The sequence below is a fragment of the Hemitrygon akajei genome, chromosome 6, assembly GCF_048418815.1.
Source record: "Hemitrygon akajei chromosome 6, sHemAka1.3, whole genome shotgun sequence".
Classification (NCBI taxonomy): Eukaryota; Metazoa; Chordata; class Chondrichthyes; order Myliobatiformes; family Dasyatidae; genus Hemitrygon; species Hemitrygon akajei.
Window position 1 is genome coordinate 150321700 of NC_133129.1, and position 26693 is coordinate 150348392.

General features: G+C 41.4%; 1 protein-coding gene across 5 annotated transcripts in view; it reads right to left on the bottom strand.

The window, feature by feature from the left end:
- The window catches only part of dennd2b (DENN domain containing 2B), a 438424-nt gene that overhangs the window by 57053 nt on the left and 354678 nt on the right, over nt 1-26693 (bottom strand). For all 5 annotated transcript variants that reach the window (XM_073049545.1, XM_073049543.1, XM_073049547.1 and 2 more), the window contains 2 exons: nt 3998-4138; nt 2282-2430 (listed from right to left, as the gene is read on the bottom strand). In XM_073049545.1, coding sequence (XP_072905646.1) covers nt 2282-2430; nt 3998-4138 — 290 coding nt within the window. The remainder of the gene's footprint in view (nt 1-2281; nt 2431-3997; nt 4139-26693) is intronic.

Below are 26693 nucleotides of genomic sequence, written 5' to 3' on the forward strand. Positions count from 1 at the left end.
GACTCCTGGGGTCCATGTCCATCAATCCCTCAAAGTTGCCTTGCAAACTGATAGGGTGGTTAAGAGGGTGGGTGACGTGCTGGCCTTCATTAGTCACGGGATTGAGTCAAGAACTGTGAGATTTTGTTGCAGCTCTATAAAACCCTGGTGGGACCACACTCGGAATATTGCATTCGGTTCCAGTCATGACATTATAGGAAGGATGTGGAGGCTTGATAGAGGGTGTAGAGGGAATTTACCAGGCTGCTGCTGGATAAGAGAGCATGTCATATGAGGAAAGGTCGAGCGAGCTAGGGCTTTTGCCTTTGGAGCAAAGGAAGATGAGAGGTGACTTGATAGAGGTGTACAAAATGATAAGAGACATAGAGAGAGTGGACAGCCAGCACCTTTTTCCCAAGGGAGCAATGACTAGTAGGAAGGACAGAATTTTAAGGTGATTGGAGGGAAGTGTATGGGACGATGTCGGGGGTAGTTTTTTATAAAAACAGAGAGTGGTAAGTGTGCAACACACTGCAAGGGGTGGTGGTAGAGGCAGATACATTAGGGGCATTTAAGAGACTCTAAATAGTCACATGTATGAAAGAAACATGGAAGGTTCACTGGGAAGGGAATGACTAGATTGATCTTGGAGCAGGTCAAAAGGTTGGTAAAACATTGTGGGCCAAAGGGCCTGTACTGTGCTGTGCTGTTCTGTATTCAATGCTTAAGTGATCATTCCTATTAACTTCAACTTTCAAGAATTATTTACTTTAAGGATTATTACATCAGGAAAATTTGACACACCCAGAGCTCTGACAGCTAGTAAATCGGGTCAGGCTTTGCCAGCTGTTGAACATTTCAGAGATGTATAACTACCTCAGAGTGCTGCTGGAGGCTCCGCTGTCCACAGCACACTAGCCACATGGACCAGACAATCGGGCAATAACTAAAGGCAGTGAGATCTAATCCAGACATCAACGTGCTACGTTTAGAACTGATACTTGGCATGCTGTACAATAATTCATCTTTCAGTAGTTGTTCTCCCTGATCAAAAAATTGAATATCATAAGAGGAAACAAAATAAAAGTTTGTCTATGCCCCCTTTGTGCTGGAAGATATCAAGAGATAGGATGTAACAGGTAGAATGTATGAAGTAAAACAACCCAATAATGCCACTGAAATTCAACAGGAACAGTAACACACATACTAATAACCTCTCATTATCTCTGTGCAATTCTACTCAACTCTGATAAACAATTTTAATTTCCTGTCTGGAGTGACTGTATTTGTGAAATGCCTTGCATTCCTTTCCATCACTTCTAAACAACTTCTCCTCCTGTTGATTTGGGCAGTAAACAAAAACGCGGTACATGCTGTTTATTTTTCCAATTTTCTTCATTCATCCAGATCAAGAGAATTGTACCAAACAACACAAACACCCAAAGCAGATAAAGCACCAAAACCTACGACGACACCATAAACTTTTAGGTGGACTTCTCTGGGATACCCTGAGCAGTTTATGATAGCCTCTCATACAAGGGAGATGGGAAATAGAAGAGTTGGTCTGCAGTGCTCCTGGTACATTGTCCAGAAACAGATCACCAGCTAATTTTGATGCAGTTGTCAGAGCAGATTACCCAACAACTCTTTCAATGAATTGTGTGTCAGCAAAGAGACAATAAAATCTCTTAGCTTCTGAAACATTTTCCCTTCTGACAGACTTTTTAAATGTTTAGGTGAAACTATAATTAATAATTTTAATATACATTTGTAATTTATCTGCCTTTAACTTTAATAGATGCATTTACCATGCACAGATAATGACTCTACGGAGGTGCTCCACAGCTGAAGTGACCTGGGTTCAATCCTTGCCCTGGGCAATGCCAATGAGAAGTTTTCACCTCCTCCCCGTGACTGTGTTCCCCTCACATCCCAAAGAGGGCTGCAAGAGTGGTGCCAGCACAAGTGGTGCGTGCAAGCTTGATTTCAACGTTTATCGGAGGTTTGGATAGATACATGAATGGTAGGGGTATGGAGGGCTCTGGTTCAAGTGCAGGTCCATAGGGGTAGGACAGACACAGTGGGACGAAGGGCTGTATGACTCTAAGATTTTCTATGACACCTTAACACCAAAATGACCTTTGTCTCGCTAATTCCACAAAATAATTGCAAGGTTCTTTTTACTGGATAAAACATTATCGGTCAGGGTCGCGACCATGATATATTTCCCCCGATTTCTTGTGACCCACAGTATTCAAAGAAACATTCAAGGAAATAAAATATAATGCTACATTTTGTTTACCTTAGTTTATCTGCGATGAAGATAACCCGCCGTTCAAGCAGCAAAGAAGCAAACACCCTGATAACTTGGCGTATGCTGAGACAATGGAAAAGACAGTCAAAATCCACGTGCTCCAACCGGGAGTCCATGGGACGACGGAGTTCAATCACCTGAAACAGTAAAGTCAGAGGTCAGAGTGCTGAGGTGAGGCGTCCCACAGTGAAAGGTCCAGCGATCGTTCAGCACAGAAACAAGCCTATGGCCTGTGCTGACCGTCAAAAACCCATTCACCCAATTCCCATTTTATCCTCCCTTCATTCCCATCAGCACCAGCACCCTACTTGCCTACGCACTGAGGGAAATTTGGTGTGGCTATGTCTCTAGGATGTGGGAGGCTACCTGACACAAATATCACGACTGAACCTAGATCACTGAAACTGGTTAAAGACACAGTGGCATAGCTAGTGAAGGCAAAGGAATATAAAATTAAGGAATATGAAATAGAAGAGACACTGGAATCAGACTCCTGTGATGCTTCTGTGGAAACTAATTGTTAATATCACAAATAAGTGCAGTAAAAGTGTAGCTGGGATTGTGGTGGAAAGAGCTACGACCATAGTGTTTAAGAAGACTTTAAGTAGACGCATGAATATGTATGAAATACAGAAATAAGGATCAAACGCAAGTAAAGCAGAGTTAGTTTAATTTGGTATAGTGTTCAGCAGTTATGGGCTGTAGGGCCAATTCCTGTTTTGTACTTAACTATGCTCTATTTAAGACTTAACTGAAATATTCTTCAAACCACTAAGATAGGATAAAGTTCAGAAATGCATGTATGACATTCCTTTCTTCACCATTTTAAGACAAGGATTGAAACAGAGAATATCCATTTGTTAACTCATATTGCCAAGTTTGGCTACATGTATTACCTACAGAAACTGAAATACAACATTCAAGAATCCAGCACGGAGTTCAAAGGGAACCAGATGGAATCACAATATTCATAATCTTTCTAACTTTACCATGCTTTAGAAACCATTGTTATCCTTTCATTGTGGCAAAAATACCATGAAACCAACAGCTGAAGATCAGTCCTGCACAAGTTTTTTTTAAAAATAACTCTAATTTGATCATTTCTTTCCCTTGTTTTTATTGACATCGTACAATGACTCTTATTTACACTTGGACCATGATATTTAGATTTAAGCAGTACTCTTGCTCTCTGTGCACTATGGAAACAATGTTAATCATTGCTTACAGAGGAGATGAATGCACATGATATAATTCTATATGCTTTCATGTTCTAAATCTCTATCACCAGAACCAATGAAATGTAGAAAATAAATTTTAAATATAGTTACAAAAAGAAAAGCACTTTACTGGCAAAGTGTTTAAGAAAGATTTTTAGACTGCTAGTTTTACTGCTGTTAAAACAGTTCAGCTTTCTTTTCAAGATTTGTGATTAAAAGACATCTTGTTTGAATTACTGGCTTATGATCTGCAGCCAGGCCTCTGTTTTGCCACAAACCTTTGATATAAAATGCACTATTTGTAGATCTTTTAGGCAATATCGAGTACTTTTTATGTCTCACAAAGATTAAAGATTCAACTCAGCCGAGAATATTAAAGATATTTGCTGGAATGCAAAGATATGTGAAGCTTTAGTAGCCCACTGCTAGCTTCTCATAAACCTTTGCCCAGTTCCTGTTCTCCATTGGACTACAGGTAATCACACACCTCATTTCCAGCTCCTGGTAGAAATGTCTTGACTTTTATGGTCCTTCCAGGTGCAGGAAACGGAGACTCCATCAGACTCCTCATGAACGGATAGACCAGAGCAGCAGAAATTCCACGCCTCCTCTCCACTTCATCCAGGATCTGCTCAAAAAAAAATCATAAATTTCTTGAGAAACTATTTTCTCAGTGCAAAAGAAGACTTCAATAATCTTTCAATTGCCAAGCACACCAAAATGAATTAGTGACCTCTCAGAATATTTTAAATAAACAAACTGTGATGATTGTTGACACCACTGTCACATTTAAGTTACAGATGATGAGAAAGACCTTGATTGATGTCATTGGAACAAAGTTCTACTATTCACACAAGGTTCACAGGCAACATGGATCTCAAGCACTGATGCCGGTCCTAACGTTTAAAAGGTCTAACCAAGCTTGGCCCACAGTCATGGAGTCTGAGGCGTATTAACATTTGCAGAATCGCTTGTGATTACACTTAGTTTGTTCCATTCTTTCCTGCCATCTATTCCTGCTGATCCTCTCCTGTTACTAACCTCCCCTCCCACCTGATCACGTAGCCAATACCCTCACCAATTAGCTCTCGTATCCAATCATTTCCTCACTCAAGCGGTTTCCAAATCTTCTCCACTATATAAACTCTACTTCCACTCATCACATCAGCCTCCAGATGCACACCACGCACATTCCTTCCCCAGACTATCCCTGCTAATCATGCCCCCCTCAAATGCTACTCAATACACTTTGTGTGATCCTTCAAACTGACCCCTCCAACTTGAATTAACTTTATTACTTCCATTCTTCATACACGAGTAAAAATCTTTACGTTATGTCTGTCTAAATGTGCAATGTATATTAATTTATGATAATTAGTATATACAACAGGACAGTCAATATAACAGAAATACAGTTGTATAAGCATGGATTAATCAGTCTTATGGCCTGGTGGAAGAAGCTGTCCTGGCTTTTATGCTGCAGTACCATTTCCCAGATGGTAGCAGCTGGTACAGTTTGTGGTTGGGATGACTCGGGTCCCCAAAGATCCTTCAGGCCCTTTTCACACACCTGTCTTTGTAAATGTCCTGAATAGTGGGAAGATCTCATCTACAGATGCACTGGGCTGTCCGCACCGCTCTCTGCAAAGTGCTGCAATTGAGGTAAGTACAGTTCCCATATTGGGCAGTGATGCAGCCAATCAGGAAGCTCCCAATTGTGCCCCTATAGAAAATTATTAGGATTTGGGGACCCACACCAAACTTCTTCAACCGTCTGAGGTGAAAGGGGTGCTGTTATGCCTTTTCACCACACAGCCGATACATACAAATAACGTGAGATCCTCAGTGATGTTTATGCCAAGGAACTTAAAAGCTGTTCACCCTCTCAACCCCAGATCCATTGTTGTCAGATAGCGGCTAGCCTGTCTCCAATCCTCCTGTAGTCCACAACCAGCTCCTTTGTTTTTGTGACATTGAGGGAGAGGTTGTTTTCTTGACACCACTGTGCCAGGGTGATGACTTCTTCTCTTCAGGCTGCCTCATTATTATTTGAGATTAGGCCTATCAGTGTGGTGTTATCAGCAAATTTAATTAGCAGATTGGAGCTGTGGGTGGGGACATAGTCAAGGTTATACAGAGAGTAAGGAGGGGGCTTAGTACACAGCCCTGAGGAGCACCTGTGTTAAGGGTCGGATGGGCAGAGGTGAGGGAGCCCACTCTTACCACCTGCTGGTGATCCGACAGGAAGTCAAGGATCCAGCTACACAAGGCATGATGGGAGATGGTACAAAGAAATTCTTCCACAACTGCTTATGTAAGGAATTTCTCCTATGCATGACACTTGAATCTCAAACACAATAGAAATTTACTTTACGCCCTACAGGCTCCACTAAAGACTATATTTTTAGCCTACATTTTACTACACATTCCAGTTCCTAGAGCTCAAAGTGAAACAAAATAAAGGGCCAATGATATTGTAAACACAAGACATTCTGCAGATGCTGGAAATCATGAGGAACTCCGCAATTAGGTGGCAACTACGGAAGGGAATAAACAGGTGACATTTCAGGCCAAGACCTTTCATCAGGACTGGAAAGACAGGGGGGCAGAATTCAGAATAAGAAGGTAGGAAGGAGGGGAAGGAGTATAAGCTGGCAATTGATGCATGAGGGGCAAGGTGGATCACTGGGGAGGGGGAAATAAAGTGTGAAGGGATAAGTAGAAGATGCAAGGGGTGAAGAAAAAGAAATTTAATAGGAGAGAACCGTGGATTATGGAAGAAAGGGAAAGAGGAAGGGCACCAGAGCAAGAAACTGGGCAGGTGAGGAGGTGTGAGAGGGGGAACTAGAGTGAGAATGTAAAAAGGGAGAAGGGGCACGGGGGAGAATTTACCAGGAGTTAGAAAAATCAATGTTCATGGCATCAGATTGGAGGCTATCTAGACGGAATTGGATTAAGAAAAAATCACTGCAAATTAATGTATGAATGAAAAACATCCAGGTTAGTAAATTGCTTTGTCTTCTGCTGATTTCTAGCATCTACTAACAGAGAGGTAAAATATCTTCAGAGTTCTAAAAAAATACACTCTAAACATATCATGCCTACTTCTTGTCTAAGTAAAGAAGATTATGTGTAAGGCATTTATATAAAGTTACTCAATTTGATTTATCTGCATTGTGGACATGTGGTTTTTCATTTACTCCAAAGCGTTGCCTGAAAGAGCTTGTGATGTTGGAGTAACATTGAAATTATATGGATCACTGGCTGCTGTTTGACTGTGGGTATCCATTTGGCTTTTAAAGAAAACTGTCCAAACTTTAGAAGTCCACATTATCCTATAAGTGGTTTATGTGGCATAGTGCATGAAGATACAGTACTGTGGAAAAGTCTTAGGCACACATAAACAAATTCTGTAAAGTGAAGATGCTTCCAAAAATAATGAAATGAAAAGCTTCTAAATATCAAAAAAAATACTATGAAGAGCAGTAAACAGTAAAAAACTAAATCGAATCAATATTTGGTGTGTCCATCTTTAAAACTGCATCAGTTTCTTCGGTACATTGTCACGCAGTTTTATAAGAAAATCGGCTGGTAGGTTGTTTCAAGCATTTTGGAGAACTTGCCACAGTTCTGTAGACATTGGCTGTCTCGCTTGCTTCTGTCTCTCTAGGTAATCCCAGGCAGCCTCAATGATGCTGAGATCAGAGCTTTGTGGAGGCCATTCCATCTGTTGCAAAACTCCTTGTCCTTCTTACTGAAGATAGTTCTTTATGACCTTGGCCATGTTTGGGGTCACTGGCATGCTGTAAGTGAAGTTGGGACCGATCTAATGCCTCCATGATGGTACTGAATAATGGATAAGAATCGGGTTGTACTTCTCTCATCATTGAGGATTCTATTAATTCTGACCAGATCACTAACTCCAGTTGCTGAAATGCATCCCAAACCTGCAGGGAACCTTCACCGTGCTTCAATGTTGGATGCACTCTCCAGCTCTTCTACAAACTGCCTCCTATTTGAATCAAGAATTTCAAATTTTGACTCGTCACTCCAGAGCATTTGAACAACCCAGTCCTTGTATTTTTGAGCACAGGTGAATCTCTTAGCCTTGTTTCCATTTGGGGGAATGGTTTTTTGGCATGAAAAAAAACATTTTTTTTTCCATGAAGACAACTTCTGACAAGACTTCTCTGGACTGTAGAAGGGTGTACTCGGATTCCAGTGGTTTCTGTGAGTTCAAGGCTGATAGCAGAGCTGGACTTCTTCTGACTTGGAAGAGACGTCAGTTTGATACAGTCAGTTTCCATGGCTAACCACTGTGCTTCTGGTCCTCAGCCTTGCTTGTTTCTTTGTGCTTCTTCTGAAGAGCTTGGACAGCACATGTTGAAACTCCTGTCTGCCATGAAATTTCTACTGATGTAGGATGACCACCTTGTGTCTTGTTGCTATGCTTACTCTTGTCAGGATGTAAGAATTGATGATTTGAAAGTTCATCAGTCACACCCTCACCTTTTAGTTTGGTTGTCCTTCACACAGTTTGATTCCTTCTGCACCTGTTTCTGTTTCAATTAATCAATTTAGTTCATTCAACTCATTCTGTCATTGATCATTAACACCTGGTTGTTATCTTTGTTTAATCATGCACTGGGCTATATACCTACAAAGTAATCAAATTTTATTTGAAAAGTGGTCTATTGCTTAATATGTTACTTTATTTAACAAAATACAACATTTCTCTAACATTAATTATTTTAGAAAATGAATGTTGGAAATTTTATTTTTTATTAATATTTTTGAGTTTCTATAACGGGGCAAAACAAAAAAAACAGTAAAGAAAGGTTTATACAGTGCAAAACAAATGTATCAAATGTACAGTTCATAACAATTAAGAAAAGCACCCATAGTAAAATTGTATATAGTTACCACCCCACCCTCCCATTACCCAACTCCAAGCCAACCTTACGATATAAAAAAAAGTTAATCAGAACTTTATCACCACAGAGCTGTATTTATAAAAAGGTATATTGCCTACTACCTAATCTATAATATGTTTACACATCAAAAAAAACATAAATCATAACCATAAGAAGCTGGAAGTAAGGGATTTAAAGACAAAAGAAAAAAGGGAAGGATGCACCCTTAATCTAAACGGGAATTATGAAGAGATCCCCACACCTTTTGGAACTTTATGTCCAAATTAAGAAGTGAATAATGAATCTTTTCAAGGACTGAGCAGGACATAATATCTCTAAGCCATTGAGCATGAGTGAGTGGAGCAGCATCTAAATGTTGGAAATCTAAAATTTGCTCTTTTCTACTGACACGCTTATGCAGACAACAAAAAATAAACAGCTAAAGCAAAATTTACATTAAAAATCTAGGGTGCCTAGGACTTTTGTACAGAACTGTAGGAGGATGTTACAGGTACAATCTTTCACCTTGTTCTATTTTATCAAGTCTATTTGGAATTCCCTCCACTTGTGTTATTGTACAATTCACCTGCTTTTTCAGATGGCTAACCCTGAAATTCAGCTGCCAACCTATTATTTAATCAGCCCGTCATTCACTCTTTCTCTTGTGCATATTACCATGTAATCAACTAAAATATAAAGTGGCTTCAAATTATTCAACGTACAAAGGGCAACTCCTCCCAAATATGAAGAATTAAGAGTTAGTCCCATCCTGTTGAAATAAATTCATTTTGCAAATCACTTTCTTTGACCATCTTTCTTTTCTAGCTATTTCTTTCATTGAAACACACCCTTTGGCCCACTGTGCCCAAACTCATGCTCTACCCATTTACATTCATCCGTATATTTAACTTCTCCCCATTCTTATCAATATCCTCCCTTCATTCCCACCCTTAAACACAGATTCTACCTCTCAGCCAATCACATGCAGTGACCAATCTACAGGTCATTGGCAAATGAGTCACCCCATAGTGCCCGGAAAATCAATTCTAACAGGAGGCGGATCAAGTGGCCTGCAGCCAATACGACTTCACTGTGGAAGCAGTTTAATGAAGATGTCAACCGAATTCTGGAGGCAACGGCGAAGGGAGGGGTTGATAGGAAGCTGCAAGCCATGACAGGAATCATGGTCAGCATCGCAGCTGAACGGTTCGGAGAAGAGGAGAAGAAAGGCTCCAGAACACCTTACTCGAAGACCCAAAGATCGTTGAGGATCCACAACATTAGGCAGGAGATGAAAGCTCTGAAGTCCCAGTACAAGGAGGCAGGAGAGGAGGAGCGCATTGGCTTAGCCCAGCTGACGTACAAACAACAAAAGAAGATTAGGGTTCTCCGCCGGGCAGAATGGCATCGTGAAAGGGCCCGAAAACGCGCTGCCTTTATCGCCAACCCCTTCAAGTTCACCGAGGAGTTTCTGGGGCAGAAGCACAGTGGGAAACTGGCCTGTTCGCAGGAAGACACAGACCAACATCTGAGGAAGGTTTACAGTGATCCTGAAAGAGAGCAGGAGTTGGGAGAGTGCAACATCCTGATAGACCCCCCCTGAACCGGATGTGTAGTTCGACATGTCGGAGCTGCAGCTAAAGGAAGTCAGAGAGGTCGTCCGCAAAGCAAGGGCAAGCTCGGCTCCAGGACCAAGCAGCACCTTGTACAGAGTGTACAGGAACTGCCCCAAACTCCCGTTGCGTCTGTGGAAGATTCTGCGAGTCTTCTGGAGAAGGGGGAAGATCCCAGAACAGTGGAGAGTGGGTGAAGGGGTGTGGATCCCGAAGGAGGAAAACGTCACCCAGAGGGACCAGTTCCGCATCATCTCCCTGCTGTGTGTCGAGGCGAAGATCTTCAGCGCTGTTTCCAATCGGCTGCGCACCTACCTAGTAAAGAACACCTATATCGATACCTCAGTCCAGAAGGGGGGCATTTCAGGGATGCCGGGCTGTCTGGAGCACACCGGTGTGGTGACACAGCTCATCAGGGAGGCCAGAGAGAACAAGGGCAACCTGTCAGTGCTGTGGCTCGACCTGGCAAATGCATATGGCTCCATTCCGCACAAGCTGGTGCAGCTCACACTGACCAAGTATCACGTCTCCAGCAGAATCAGAGACCTTATCGCTGATTATTACAGCAACTTCTGGATGAGAGTCTCTTCAGGAGCAGTTACATCAGGCTGGCACAAGGTGGAGATCGGCATCATCACAGGGTGCACTATCTCAGTGACACTGTTCTCCCTAGCCATGAACATGCTCACTGAGTCTGCTGAACCAGAGTGCAGAGGGCCCAGAGTGAATTCCACTCAACGGCAACCACCCGTCAGGGCATTCATAGATGACCTCACAGCCACCACAGAATCAGTCCCAGGCTGCCGGTGGATTCTGCAGGGGCTCGAAAAGCTGGTGGAGTGGGTCTGGATGCATTTCAAACCAGCCAAATCAAGATCAATGGTGCTGAGGAAAGGCAAGGTGGAAAACAAGTTCTGGTTCAGCATCACAGGCACAGACATCCCAACCATCACAGAAAAGCCAGTCAAGAGCTTAGGTAAGGTGTTTGACAGCTCTCTAAGGGACATGGCATCCATTCAGGTGACCTGCACTGAGTTGGATGGCTGGCTGAAATCTGTGGACAAGTCTGGCCTACCTGGGAAGTTCAAAGCCTGGGTGTATCAGCATGGCATTCTTCCCAGAATCCTGTGGCCCCTCCTCGTCTATGCAGTTCCGATCTCAACAGTCGAAACCTTAGAGAGGAGGGTCAGCAAGCACCTCAGGAGATGGCTGGGGCTGCCAAAGAGCCTGAGCAGCATCACACTCGATGGACACCACAACAAACTGCAACTGCCCTTCAAATCCCTGGAGGAGGAATTCAAGCTAACAAGAGCCAGAGAAGTGGTACAGTACAGGGACTCAAGTGATCCGAAGGTGGCTAGAGCAGGGATCGAAGTGAGGACTGGCAGGAAGTGGAGGGTGGAGGAAGCTAATCAGGAAGCAGAGGCAAGGCTGTGTCACAGGAGGCTGGTGGGAGTGGTCACAGGAGGCAGAGCTGGGCTAGGATCCTTTCCAACTCCCCAAATGGACACCATCAGGGGGAAGGAAAGGCACCACCTAGTTCAGGAGGAGGTGAGAGCAGCAGTGGAGGAGACGAGAACCTGAAAGGCGGTGGGAATGAAGCAACAGGGAGCTTGGAGAGGATGGGAGAATGCAGTGGAGAGGAAAGTGACCTGGGCTGAGCTTTGGAAAGCCGAGCCACACCGCCTCCAATTTCTCATCCAGGCAGTGTACGATGTCCATCAAACCTGCACACATGGGGCAAAGCAGAGTCATCAGTGTGCTCACTGTGTCCCAAGCGAGGAACCTTGGAGCACATCCTCAGCAGCTGCACAAGGGCACTTGGTGAGGGACGGTACCGATGGAGGCATGATCAGGTCCTGAAGACCATCGCTGAAGGGATCAGCGCAGGAGCGGAGTGGGCGAAGCGGACCCGACCCTCCAAGCAGACCATTGCCTTTGTCAGAGCTGGGGAGCAGCCAATACCCGGCAAGAGAACATCTGCAGGCATCCTGACTTCTGCAAGGGACTGGCAGCTGTTGGTGGGCCTCAAAAGGCAGCTGAAATTCCCCAACCATATCGCAGCTACCAACCTGCGACCAGACATTGTCCTTGTGTCTGAGTCCATGAAGCAGGTGGTGCTGCTGGAGCTGACAGTCCCATGGGAAGATCATTTTGAAAGGAAGCTCTCCAAGTGTGCAGGACTGGTCAGCAACTGCCAGCAGGCTGGATGGAGAGCGAGGTGTCTCCTGGTGGAAGTTGGTTGTAGGGGGGATTTGCAGCCCGTTCCTTAGCCAGAGCCTTCAGCAATTTGGGCATCGAGGGAGAGAGGAAGAGGAGAGCCATCCGCAGTACCACCGATGTTGCAGAGAGGGCCTCAAGATGGCTGTGGCTCAAAAGAGGGGAGCCATGGAGTCGTAAGTAGCTAGCCACCTGAACACAAGCTGGGGTCTGATCACCCCTGCTGGGTCACCCGGAGAAGGGTGTATGATGTTGAAAGACCCGGAACACCCGATGGTTCCAGGAACATCACTGAAGGTGTGTACACAGCTTGTGGGCAGAAACTGGTGGACCAGGAGGCAGCACCCGTGGTCAGGATTGAATCGGGATCGCTGGCACTTCTCCTTGTTCTTTGATGTTTTACATTCACTCTTTCCACTTCCCCGCGTGAGTCCAATTGCCAAAGTGATACCACCTCCTGATTAGTGCCTACAATGTTTAACATTCATTAAATCCTAGCAGGAACTATATTGTCACTGCACATGCAATGGAAGCTGCAGGCAGCAGTGGTGGAACTGAGCTTATTATTAAAATAAGCAGGCATATTAATTCTCTTATCAACACTACTACTGACTTTTCACAGAATCATGAACTATCATCCTCAAACTCTTGTTTAAAAAACAAATCTTGGAATCCTGTAATAAAAATGGAATTTGACTTATTTGGTCACCATCTACGAGAGACGTGATTAAAAACAGATGGAACTGTGGAATTTGATTTGCTAAATACTGGAACTGAAGGTAATGAAAATAAGCTTTACTTGTTCAATTACCATTAACCAGTGGCTCTGCTTATAAATGAGGTGAAAGGAATCACGGTCCAGTTAGTGGTTAGTTATTCTAAGAAGTTCTGACCAGCTTTTAAATGAAGGAGAATGCTGTATGTGAAGACTCATGTTTATCTGCAAAGCCTGAAGCATCTCTCACTTCTTGCTAAAAGATTCATTGCCAAAGTGTAATTTTAGAATGATATGGCAGAGAAACAAGCTATTTGGCCCATCACATCCATGCAAATCATCTATTACCCATCCTTGACATCCCAGTATGTAGCAGAATCTTAAGCTTACGCTGAGTGAGGCTTTGTGTTGGCTATGGTGACTGGCATCTTCTGCCGTGATCAGTTTACAGCAAATTAATAATTCACATCAAATATTTCATGTGGTTGAACATAAATCTCTTTAGATAATGGAAGCATACTGGACTCACCTCATTACCTTCAACTCCCAACCCTCCCATGTACCTAGGCTGGATGCAGATCACTAAATCTGACCTCGCAGTCAGATAGTGGAAAATAGGCACTGGATGACTTTCTGCTGAGAACTGATCCAGTTCACCCTGAAACCAGAGAAAATAGGGAATGCCGCAGAAGAAAGGACTAGATGAAGTGGATGTGGAAAGGATGTTTCCTCTGGTGGGAGGTATCCAGAAACTAGAGGGCACAGCCTCAAAATTGAGGAGCTGACCTTTGAGAACAGAGGTAAGAAGGACTTTTTTTTAGCCAGAGAGTGGTGAATCTGTGGAATGCTCTGCCACAGACTGCAGTGGAGGCCAACTCTGTGGTTATATTTAAGGTGGAAGTTGACAGTTTCTTGATTGGTCAGGGCATTAAAGGATGTGGCAAGAAGCCAGGTGTATGGGGTTGAGTAGGATCTGGGATCAGCCATGATGGAATGGCAGAGCAGACTTGATGGGCTGAATGGCCTAATTCTACTCCTATGTCTTATGGTCTAACGTCCTTCATTCTTTTGGAGCTTCTGGTACATGGCTTCAATTATTTCTAAATTATATTTCATTTATGTAAGTTACTGAGTAATCCATACAGTCACAGAACCCTCTAGAGCATAGAACCAGGCCCTTCAGCCCATTTAGTCTGAACTATTAACCTGCCTAGTCCAGACTATAGCTTTCCTCACCCCTCCCGTCCAAATTTCTCTTAAATGTTGAAATTGAATCTGCATTCACCACTTCTGCAGGCAGCTCGTGTCATACTCTCATCACCTTCTGAGTGAAGATGTTCTCCCACATATCTTCCCTTAACCCGTTCACCTTTCACCCTTAACCCAACATCAGTGAAAAAAATCTGCTTGTATTCTATCTGTACCCCTTATTCAATCAGTTATTTCTAAATTATATATCAAACAATGAAATAAATTGGAAAAAACATCAAAATTAATGTAAATAAATTGTTGAAAATAAATAACACCCCATCTTCATTCTCTCAACTCACAGGTGAGGAATGAACTGGCTCCCCAAGTTGGTACCAGGTCTGGCTGGTATGAGATTACAGAGGCAGGATCGAAGTTGTATAACCTCTGTCTGCCATTGAAGTAATGGAGTAGGGTGACCAATGCGCTGGATTCTTGTCCCCACGGCTTACAGCAATGCAAAATGTACTCACTTCAGAGTAATTGTCTTCATAACCACTTTAAAAATTATCCCTTAATAGAATTCAAATTTGAGCTATGAGAGCAGGCCTCATTGGCACAACTTCTTAAACATTTTAAAGTCACTGATTTGAGTTGAGTTCAAATGTTGGCACTCATTCATCCGAGAGACAGAAAGTCTCAGAATTTCCTAGCAACAACAGTCAATGTTCTCAATTAAGCTACTGTCAGCTGCCTTTTCAGCAATGAGTATAACCTTCATTTCATAGTTTCAGCACTACATCTCCCTCTGCTTACACTCGTCCTATCAAATTAGCTCTGATTCACAAGCTATCATCAATCTCTCAGAGACAACATCAATACCATTTTGTTCATCAGTCCTGGTCTCCACCTGATTTGGAGGCAGATACAATAGGGTCTTTGAAACTCTTAGATAGGTACATGGAGCTTAGAAAAATATATGGCTATGCATAGGTTAATTCTAGGCAGTTTTTAGACATGGTCAGGATAACATTGTGGGCCAAAGGACCTGTAATGTGCTGTAGATTTCTATGTTCTATTTAATCACATTCTCTGCATGATGCCGCCCGACCTGCTCAGCATCTGCAGTACGTTCTCTCGGCCTTAGAGCTTCTAAGTTTTTTTAGATTTTCAAGCGATGTGACCAAGCTACTTCAAAGGTCAAATCACCCTGAGCAACTATGAAGTAAGGTATTCTAATCTTTTTCAAAATGCATTAAACATTTATAGTGAGAGAGTTGAGGACTGGGACCAGGTTGGAGAATAAGATAGAAGCTAAAGTATATTTAGAATTTAATACTTATACTTTGATATATTATTGTAAATTCAGTTACACCTCATTCAATTAGGCTTGGTATCTTCATTAGCTTTTAATGCAAAAATAATTTGTAAACACTTAAGATTAATACCAAATCAACAACTCTTGCTGATGATATTTCCAAAATCTCCAGTATTCCACTCTGCAGATGACCAGGAGATCACTGACTGCAATTCCCATTTTCTCATGTTTAACTGCCAATACAGTAAGTTGCCATCAATTGCACAGTATAATTTGAAATGGCTTATTACTGTCACATGGACTGATACACAGTGAAAAGTCTGCCTTGCATACTGTTCATGCAGTTCAAATCATTACACAGTGCATTGAGGTAGAACAAGGTAAAACAATAACAGAATTCAGAAGAAAGTGTAACAGCTACAGAGAAACTGCAGTGCAGGTAAACCATGAGGTGCAAGATCCTAACAGTGTATACTTTACTTATTTGTTTTATATATTTAGTGATACAGCACAGTAACAGGCTCTTCAGGCAGAATTAGTAAGCTGTTTTGTTATGTTTCCCCACTCGCTATGAAAGGGGACAGCACTTCTTCCCTTTATTAGGAAGAGAGAACTGTGGCATGCCAAATTGTTGGGTGTTATAGTACAGATCATGGTCTTTACTGGGGGCCTTGTTATTGCATGCTTGGTGGGTGGAGGGTGCTGATGCAATTTTGTGGAAGTGGGTTGTGGAGGGGGGGGGGTCGTTGCTTTGCTGCAGATTGTACGTGGGGAGGGGAAGTAAGGGGACTTTGGGGTTCAAATGTTTTAACCGTCATTCATTCTTTGGGGCACTCTACTGTTTTGTGGATGTCTGCGAAGAAAAAGAACTTCAGGATGTATATTGCATACATTTCTCTGATGCTAAATGGAACAAATGAACTATTGGATTAATATTAATCAACATTAACTGACTGTGAGATCAAGATCTACCACAATCACGTTTCTCAAATTCTGGGGCAATGTTCATGGGTTTCTGAAGATAGTTTCAATTTGAGTTCAAAACCTACTGACAACATGGAAATCAGGCCCTAATTAGGTGGTGGAATTTTTGAGCCATGCTCTAGTGCTCCTCAGTAACTTGGATCTGTTAAATTTCCTATACCTGAATATGAACTGTCCGATTTCCCAGCATCTTAACATTAATGGACCTCATTCTTTGTGTACTGGAACCCAGGCAAATATTTGTGAAGTACTACCAATATTTATGTAATGTTAAGTGAAATAGCAAAGATTACTTTAAACACAGCTACAACGGAAAAAATGAAGTATTTAGAAAATACAAATAAGGAGTAGGCTTCTCTATTCATTGAGCCTACTCCTCCATTAAATCAGAATCAGAATCAAGTTTAATATCACCGGCATATATCATGAAATTTATTAACTTTGTGTCAGCAGTACAGTGCAATACAGGACAGAATAGAGAAAAAAACTGAATTACATTAAAAATATATAGTTAAATTAAATAAGTAGTGCAAAAATAGAAATAAAAAAGTAGTGAGTTAGTGTTCAAGGGTTCAATGTCCATTCAGAAATCGAATGGCAGAGGGGAAGAAGCTGTCCCTGAATTGTTGAGTGTGTGCCCTCAGGCCCCTGTACCTCCTTCCTGATAATAACAATGAGAAGAGGGCATGTCCTGTGTTGTGGGGGTCCTTAATAATGTTAATATAAGATCATTAATAAAGTTTTTATAACTCTACTAAATTACATTCAGAATATTCGCCCAGAATAATGTGGAAGAGATAAATGATGCCTTTTGCATAATTTTACCAAAAAAAATTTGGAAATAGAAGTTGTACTAAAAACCTGAAGCTTACATGAAGTTTAGACAAATAGTGGGCTATGCAGTTGGGAAATTCTAGGCAGCTTCTAGAGTCGGTTATGTGGTCAGCACAACATTGTGGGCCAAAGGGCCTGTAATGTGCTTTAGATTTCTATATTTCTAAGTGATGAAATGTGGGAGTTGACATATGTAGACTTATGTTGAATAAAGACAGAAAGAAGCTTCACATGGAAATTAGTCCAATTTTAGTTATGAGAAGCTAAGAACAGGCTTCTCCTCTTCTGTATCCTCCAGCCAACAATTTGTGTTGATTAAAGTGAATCGGTCCAAAAATGTGGGTAGGAACATACAAGTGTAACGAAGTGTAGCCCTGGGCTCTACAGCGCTGGACGTATTCCTGGATAAAAAGTACTGACTAACAGAGAATAGACAGCAGGAACTTACAACCATTAGACTATGTTAGTTAATTCTTTCAAATGCTGCATTGCGTAAATCAAAAAATTCAATTACTTTTGTTAATATATAGTAATGTGCAAAATTCTTAGGCACCCTAGATTTTTTATATAAATTTTGTTTTAGGTTTTTATTTTTTGTCTGCCACATTAGTGTGTCAGTAGAAAAGAGCAAACTTTAGATCTCCAAACATTCATTTTTCAGAAAATTAAATGTTAGAGATATTTTTGCTTACAAAAGTATCATATTAAGTAATAGACCATTTTTCAAATAAAAACTTGATTACTTTGTCAGTATCCAGCCCAGTGCAAGATTAACCATAAATGACAAACAGGTGCTAATGATCAATGACATAATAAATTGAATGAATTAATCTGATTATCTGAAACAGAAAATGGTGCAGAAGAAATCAAACTGGGTGAAGGACAACCAAACTAAAGGGTGAGGATGTGACAGATGAACCTTCAAATCAAATCTTATACCATGGCAAGAATGAGCACAGCAGCAAGACACAAGGTGGTCATCTTGCATCAGCAAGGTTTCTCCCAAGCAGAAATTTCATGGTAGACAGGTGTTTCAAGATGTGCTGTCCAGGCTCTTCTGAAGAAGCATAAAGAAACGGGCAATATTGAAGATCAGAAAAGCAAGGTCAGCCAAGGAAAATCACTGCAGCAGACGAGAGATACATCAAACTGACATCCCTTCTATATTGGAAGTAGTCCATCAATGCTATCAGCTCTGCATTCATAGAAACCTCTGGAACCCAAGTACATTCCTCTACAGTCCAGAGAAGTTGTGTCTGAAGTGATCTTCATGGAAGAGTTGCTGCAAAAAGCCATTCCTCTGGAGTGGAAACAAAGCCAAAGGATTCACCTACACACAAAAACCCAAGGACTGGGGTACTGAACAACAGCATCAAGTGCTCTGGACTGACGAGCCAAGATTAGAAATTTTTGGCTCAAAAAGGAGGCAGTTTGTCCTTAGAAGAGCTGGAGAGCACTACATGAATGAGTATCTGCAGCCAACAGTGAAGCAGGTCACAGGTTCCCTGCTGGGTTGGGACTGCATTTCTGCAAGTGGAGTTGGTGATCTGGCTAGAATTAATGGGATCCTGAATGCCGTGAAGTACAAGCAGATTCTCATCCATCACACAATACCATCAAGGAGGCATCTGATTGGTCCCAACTTCATCCTGCAACAGGACAATGACCTCAAAAAACATGGGAAGGTCATGAAGAACTACCTTCAGCAATAAGAAGAACAAGGAGTTCTGCAACATAAGATATGGCCTTCACAGAGTCCTGATCTCAACATCATTGAAGCTGTTTGGGATTACCTGGAAAGCCAGAGGCAAGCAAGACAGCCAAAGTCTGCAGAAGAATTGTAGCAAGCGCTCCAAGATCCTTTGAACAACTTATCAGCCTATTTTTTTATATACGTAAAACTGCACGACAGTGTACCTATGAGAATTGAAATGATTTTAAAGACAAAGGGTGGTTACACCAAATATTAATTTGATTTAGTTTTTACTACTTATTGCTCTTCACAGAATTTTTTTGATATTTAGAAACTTTTCATTTCATTATTTTTGATGGCATCTTCACTTCACACTTCACTTTTGCACAGTACTGTAGATTTTTAAGTGTGCCTGATAAAAGCAACATTAATGACTTGTTACGTAATGAACATGACCAACCTCCATTTGGGACCTTGTCAAATGCCTTGCCTTCATCAACTTTCCTGGTAACTTCCTTAAAACATCTCTCTTATTTTGGATAGACACGACATTCACACACAAAGCCATGCCAACTATCCCAACTCAGTCCCTGTCTATCGAAATACTCACATATCCAGTCCCTTAGAACACCTTCCAGTAACTTTCCCATTATTGATGTCAGGCTCACCAACCTATAATTTCCTGGTTTATGCTTAGACCCTTTTTTTAAAACAGCAGAATAACATTAGCTATCCTCCAATCCTCCAGTACCTCACCTGTCAGTTAAATCATTCTTATTATCTCTGTTAGGGCCCCTACAATTTCAGCACTAGCCTCCCACAGAGTCCGAGGGAAAACCTTGTCAGGCCCTGGTGAGTTATCCATCCTAATTTGCAAACATCTCCTTCTCTGTAATCTGTATAGGGTCTGTGATAGATTATGTGTCCTTCTCCTAAGTAAATATAGATTGAAAAAAAAAAATCCAGTTAGGAACTCCCCATCTGTTTTGGCTCCAAGCACAGAATACCATTCTGATCTTCCAGAGAACCAGTTTTGCCCCTTGCAATCCTTTAGGATTCTACTTCAACTTGTCTGCTAGAGCAACCTCTTGTCTTGTTTTAGCCCCCCCCCTGATTTCTTTCTTAAGTGTTCCACTGTACAGTATTTCATATACTCCATAAGTACCTCATTTGTTCCTACACACCTATACCTGCTATCCACCTTTTCTTTTCTTAACCAGGGCCTATGTTCCCTCTCAGGCATGTGTGTGTGCGTGAAAACACAACTTTGCTACTAGCGCACAAAAGGTTGTCACTCATTAGCATACTAAGTATACTTCACAATTGTACAAAATCACATTTTCTTTTCCGGTTTCTGATGCGGATGGTGTTGACAATGATTTTAGAACTGGCTTCTTTATACTATTTTTATTGAAGAAATTATTGATTCACTATGTCGAACTCTAAAGAAGCAAAGAGTGTGAAGCACAAAAGAACTACTAGTTCATTTGAAGTGGAATGGCTTAATGGAACAGTAGAAACTATTATTTTATTTCTTTTAAAACTGTTACCTTTTCCTTTTATTCTGACAGGTACATACAAACTTTGTACTCTCAAATTTTCACTTTTTGAAGGCCTCCCACTTACCAAGTACACCTTTGCCAGAAAACAACCTGTCCCAATCCACACTTGCCAGATCCTTTCTGACACTATCAAAATTGGCCTCTCTCCAACTTAGAATTGCAACCTGTGTACAAGACCTATCTTTTTCCACATTAACATTGACAATTGCATTATGATCCCGAAATGCAGTGTTCCCCTACACAAACTTCTATTACCTGCCCTGTCTTATTCCCTAATAGGAGATCAAGTATCTCACACTCTCTTTATGCACTGAATAAGGAAACTTACCCAAACACATGTGACACTCTATGCCATCTAGTCCTTTTACAGTATAGGATTCCCAGTCAATACGTGAAAAGTTAAAATCACCTACTATAATAACCTCAAGTTCCTTTCAACAGTCTGTGACCTCTCTAAAAATTTGTTCCTCTCAGTTCATTAGGTTGTCTATAATATAGCCTCATTAATGTTGTCATACCTTTCTTATTCCTCAGTTCCACCCTTAAGGCCTCACTAGTCAATATAGATAATGTAATACTAACGTTTCAAATTTTTAAATATATATCACATTTATCACATTCCAAATGTTCTGGGGTTCCTGACTGAACAAATTATTTTTAATATCAACGATGTCCAAGTCCTGTTTTTGTTGAATCATTATCCACAGTCACCTATCCACTGCATTTGGGAAATATATTTGAATTATCAAAAGATGTTATTGAACTCCATCATCATAAGGTTCCACAGTATTATATAGGGGCCCCCAGTTAAACTGGAGGCAAGGATACAAAGTAATTCACACTTTCAAACCACAACTCTGCATGAAGTTAGATTGGCATGACTTTCCCATTTTTTGAAATTATTGACACTGAAAGGGTTTTTTTATTTCTGGGTTGAAAGTTGAGAAAATTTTGCATTTGAATTTACGCCATCAAAATGCTGTCCTTTTTTATGCCTGCTTCATTATTTGCATCTAAACCCCCAATCTAACCGCTTCCCTTAAAAGCCGCACACAACTCCATGGTAACATGCATGTAATTTTCATAAATGAAAATTCCTCTTCAGATTAAATTGCTATTCCTTAAATCATAATCTTCAATCAATTTAAAGCCGAAAAATTCTTAGGTCATAATGTTTTAAGAGGAAGCTTGTACAAGATACTTGTAATAAGTTTTGAAATCAAGCCAAAAGGTTTGGATTAGATGTAGGTTGTTTTGAGGAAGAAATGTAAAACAGCAAAATTTCAGAAGGGGTTTCTCAATGTGATTGCACGTTTGGAAAAAAGTAAACTGACAATCATACCTGAGGGCACACCAAGTCAACATAACGAGATTCACAGCTACAGAGCAAAAGTTTAGGGCAGATACTCTGAAATATATTTCCAGAAGGAGCAGTCAACGTTTGGTAAAGTTTTCCAGAACTAAATTGAGCCTATAACACAGCTGCCAGGACTTTGCGTTTCAGAAAGCTGAAATTAAAATGAGCCGTAAGTTCTGTTTATGACCAAACCCAAATAAAAACAAAGTTTAGATCCTAACTAGATGAGCATCAGTATCTTTTTAAGAGGAGAATGAACCAGTGACTCAAGATTAAATAATTTCAGTTCATGCTGAAGGTTGAAAGTATGAGAGCAGAGGTAGTTAAGAACTCTTTAGCAACTGTTAAGATCTGTCAGAGTTGGTTTCTCTTTTCATCACTTTCTCTCATCTAATCTGTTCCTTCAATTTCAATTGTTCCCTTCTAATTGGAATGGCATAAGAATATCTAAAACCAGGGATAACCAAATTAAAATGAATAGGTTCATTTGTTAAGATTATGATGATTGGAAAATCTGGGCCACTGATTTCGGCCTGAAACATCAATGTACTCTTTTCCTCAATGCTACCTGAATTGCTGAGTCCCTCCAGCATTTTGTGTGTGTTGCTCAGATTTCCAGCATCTGCAGGTTTTCTCTTATTGCCACTGATATCTCTGTTGTCGTCAATCATCAAAATTATCAAACTACTAACAAGAAATTGACTAAGCCATTGTTTGTTCAACAAATTCTCTACTTCCTTAAGCTGGGCACTGTTTGCCAAGGTATAATTTATCAATGGCTTTGCCCAAATTTGTAGGATTTTTTTTTGTCTCCTTAAGTAAGGCTTTGGTCTCAAATTCAAATTTATCACTGGCTATGTCCAGAATGAAAGTTCGCTTCTATACCTCACAAAGTCAGGATACAGACCTTTTTAAACAAATATGTGTTGAAGGCTATGGCAAACACTCAGAGCTGAGGTTCAGCAGTTAAGATGCAGTTCGTATTACTCAAACATGAGAAAATCTGCAGATGCTGGAAGTCCAAAGCAACTCACACAAAATGCTGGAAGAACTCTGCAGGCCAGGCAGCATCCGTGGAAAAGAGTAAAACAGTTGCGGTTTTGGGCTGACCCCCTTCTTCAGGACCCATATGCTTTTACAGTGGTCAGAGGAAGTGGTATTGGTGCCAATGTCAGAGTGGCAGGAGTTCAACTGTTATGGAGTGGGAGGTGGTAGGTTAGGGCAAAGAGCTGTACAGCTACTAAATACCATTCAGTTAATATCAGTTGCATTGACTGTTCTTACCACATTTCTGTCTCCTCCATTTGGCAAAGTATTACGGAAAACATGAATATGACTTTGCCATTAGAAGTCATAATATGGTTTCACAACAGATGAATAATATTACCGGTACTTAATAGTCAACATAAGGAATGAATGTGCCTCAGTTAATGATGATTATCAACTTCATCTTCTATTTATGTTTATTTCCAACTGAACAAGCACATATCTATGTTGAAGTACAACTTAGCATCTAAAATAAAGAGTTTAATGAAATGCAGAAATCTTGGCTTTGTATCACATCCAAGAAGCTGCATGATTAGCTTTAATATCAGCCATTACCATCAGATATTTTCATCCAAAATGCTGGGAAGGGAATCATAATGATGTGTGAAGTACTGCAGTTGTTTAGCTGTGAAATCCAAGCTTTGTGGAAATGTGCAGTAAGATACTTACCATATACAAGATAGCATAAATAATTTATAAAACTTCCACACTAGTATAATGAAAATAGCTCCTCCAGTCTAATCTGGCCAACAGGGGTAAACCTGATGTTGAATGAAGTGCTCTAATCCCTTCATACTTTGTTCATGACTCCTGGGTATAGCAAATCCATGAAATGGCACTGGGTAAAGACTTGGCATCGTCAAGTAATGTATGCACTACCTTGACAAATCAGGAAAAGAATGTTTTAAGGTATGGTCCTTGGTGGGTATCCAACTAGGTTTACTGCACAGTCCATGATTTTGACAACATGAGGGACCATTCAGCCAGAGGGCTGCTCGGTTCACTGGATAGACCATATTGTGTCCTTGGGCAAAGTTACAGGGGAAGGGGTTTGTTTCCTCATCAACACCTCGTGGTGCTCAGTCCTGATGAGTTCCTGCTTATGCAGCTTGGAAGTATTGCCTGGACTACCTGCCATGGGAGCTCACTTCAACTATGCTGAGGAAGTCAACATTCTGCTGCAGGTAGACATGAAGCCTGCTCTCAATGGTCAACAGCCTCGAAATGGAGTAACATCATCGCCAGTGACTTCAACCAGGCCAAATTCAAGAGTGTGTACCTAAAATACTAGCACAACATCTCCTGTTCCACCAGGCACCCAAATACTCTTAGCTTTTGCTACACAACCAAAGACACGTACCGAGCCAACTCCCACCCACACTTCGCTCACCAGGCTCCTCTCCTTTGCACACTAACAGAAGCTGAAACAGGAGGATCCAGTACAGAAAGTTAGTCAGTGCTGGTCTGAGGAAATAGATGAGCTTCTACTTGACTGCACTGGTTGGTAGACTGGTACTTGTTCAAAGACTCAGCAGCCAGCCTTGACGAGTACCTGAGTACCTAATTAAAACAAGGTAATGTGCCTTATTGCCTACAGCTAATGGCTCTGACATCCCCACCATGAAGTGTTTCGAAAGGAGGTCATGGCATGATTAACTTCAGCCTCTCAGACAACCTCAACCCACTGCAATTCACCTACTGCCAAAACAGGTCGATGGTACATGCCATCTTCCTTCTCCTACACTCATCTCTGGAGCATCTGGACAGTAAAGCTACTTATATGTTAGACTATTGTTTATTCAGTACTACACTCTCAAGCAAACTCCTCACCATACTCCAAGACTTGGGAGTCAACATCTCCATCTGCAACTAAATCCTTGACTTCCTGGCCAAAGGACAGCAATCAGTAAGGAAGGGCGGCAACAGCTCTACCACAATTACTCTCAACACAGGTGCCTCACAATTCCACACCCTGTACACTAATGATTGCATGGCTAGATTCACAACTTTGCAGATTATTTCACTGTAGTGGGCTATTCTCAAACAGCAATGAGTTGGAGTACAGAAAGTAGATAGAGAGCTTAGTAACATAGTGTCATGACAACAACCTTTCCCTCAAGGTCAGCAAAGCAAAAGAGCTGGTCATTGACTTCAGTGGGGGGGTGGGGCAGTGTGCATGCTCTGGTCTACATCAATCATGCTAAGGTTGGGAGGGTTAAGAACTTCAAGTTCGTAGCAGTGAATATTGCTAATAGTCTGTCCTGGTCCAACCACAAAGAAACCCGGCCAAGAAAGCTTACCAATGCCTCTACTTCCTCAGGAGAAGAAGTTTTGCACTTTGTCCCCGTCTACTCTTACCAATTTCTAATTGATGCACCATGGGAAGCTCCTACTTGGATGCATCCAGAACTTAGTGTGGCAGCTGCTCTTCCTGTGTTTGCAAGAAATTGCAGAGAGTTGTGGACGCAGCTCAGCACGGAAAACAGTCTCCCCTCCGTAGACTCTGTCTACGTTTCTCACTGCCTTAGTAAAGCAGCCAGGATAATCAAAGACCCCACTCACTCTGGACATTCTCTCTTCTCATCTTCCATTGGAAGATACAAAAACCTGAAAGTGTGTACCACAAGGTTCAAAGACTGCTTATATCCCACTATTACACAGCTACTAGATGGTTCCCTGGTATGATGAGGTGGACTCTTGACCTCACAATCTACCCCGTAATGACCTTGCACCATGTACTACCTCAATGTACAGTATAACGAATTAATCTGTATGCACAGTATGCAGGGCAAACTTCTCACTGTTCCTCGGTACAAGTGACAATAATAATCCAACTCCAATTCCCATCCTTAATTATGGATGCTTCACTGCAAAGAAGACAAACTTTAAACTGCATCTTTAGTTCAATAGTGAGTAATTAACAGCATTAGAAATGGATGCGTTCCATCTTCCCAACATTAGCACTGTGCTGATAAACACAAATTCACTCACATCTACTCATTTTTCCTCAGCCAACTGATAATTTGCATTATACAACACTTCAAACATGTACTGTGCCAAAGACTGCCATCTCTGGAACAAAATCCTGTGTGCTTGCCTAGTTGCTGCTAAACCTATTTTGAATCAAACCAACATTATTTTTACTGTGCTTTCAATAAATTTCCTTTTGATATATTTTTGCCATCTGTTTCCATCATGTTGATAATGTTGGTGTTTAATCCAGTACAATTAAGAGCCCTTTCCATCACCACTTACAACCGAGACCAAAGCTTTGTACGTTCTTGGCTGCATGCAGCACCGGATATTCAGTTGTTAAGAATGAAAGATTCAGCCATTACCCCCTTTCAGCAGAGCTGCTTTGCCCCACAGCTGCAATCCAACTTCAATGAGAAATCTTGGGCAGTTTCCAAAATAAAACTGAAATTTCTGATGGTTTTTCCACTTTAAAACATTAGTCAGGCGAACAGTGACTTGGTAAATTAAAACCATCATGTGTTTTGTCTACCAAATGAAGTTAATGGATTGCTGCAACATTTGTGGGAAAACTTTACTTCCAGGATGAATGATGAGGGGGAAAACCACTCAGATAAATATACTTCTGGAACAATCAAGCATAAAAGTTAAAAAAAAAAAGTGATGTCAGCTTGGTAGATGGGAATGGGCAGACTGGGGAGAGAACAGACACATTCCTATTCAGCCCCCTCCGTGTGTACTGTCACTCAGAACGGGCTACTGTATT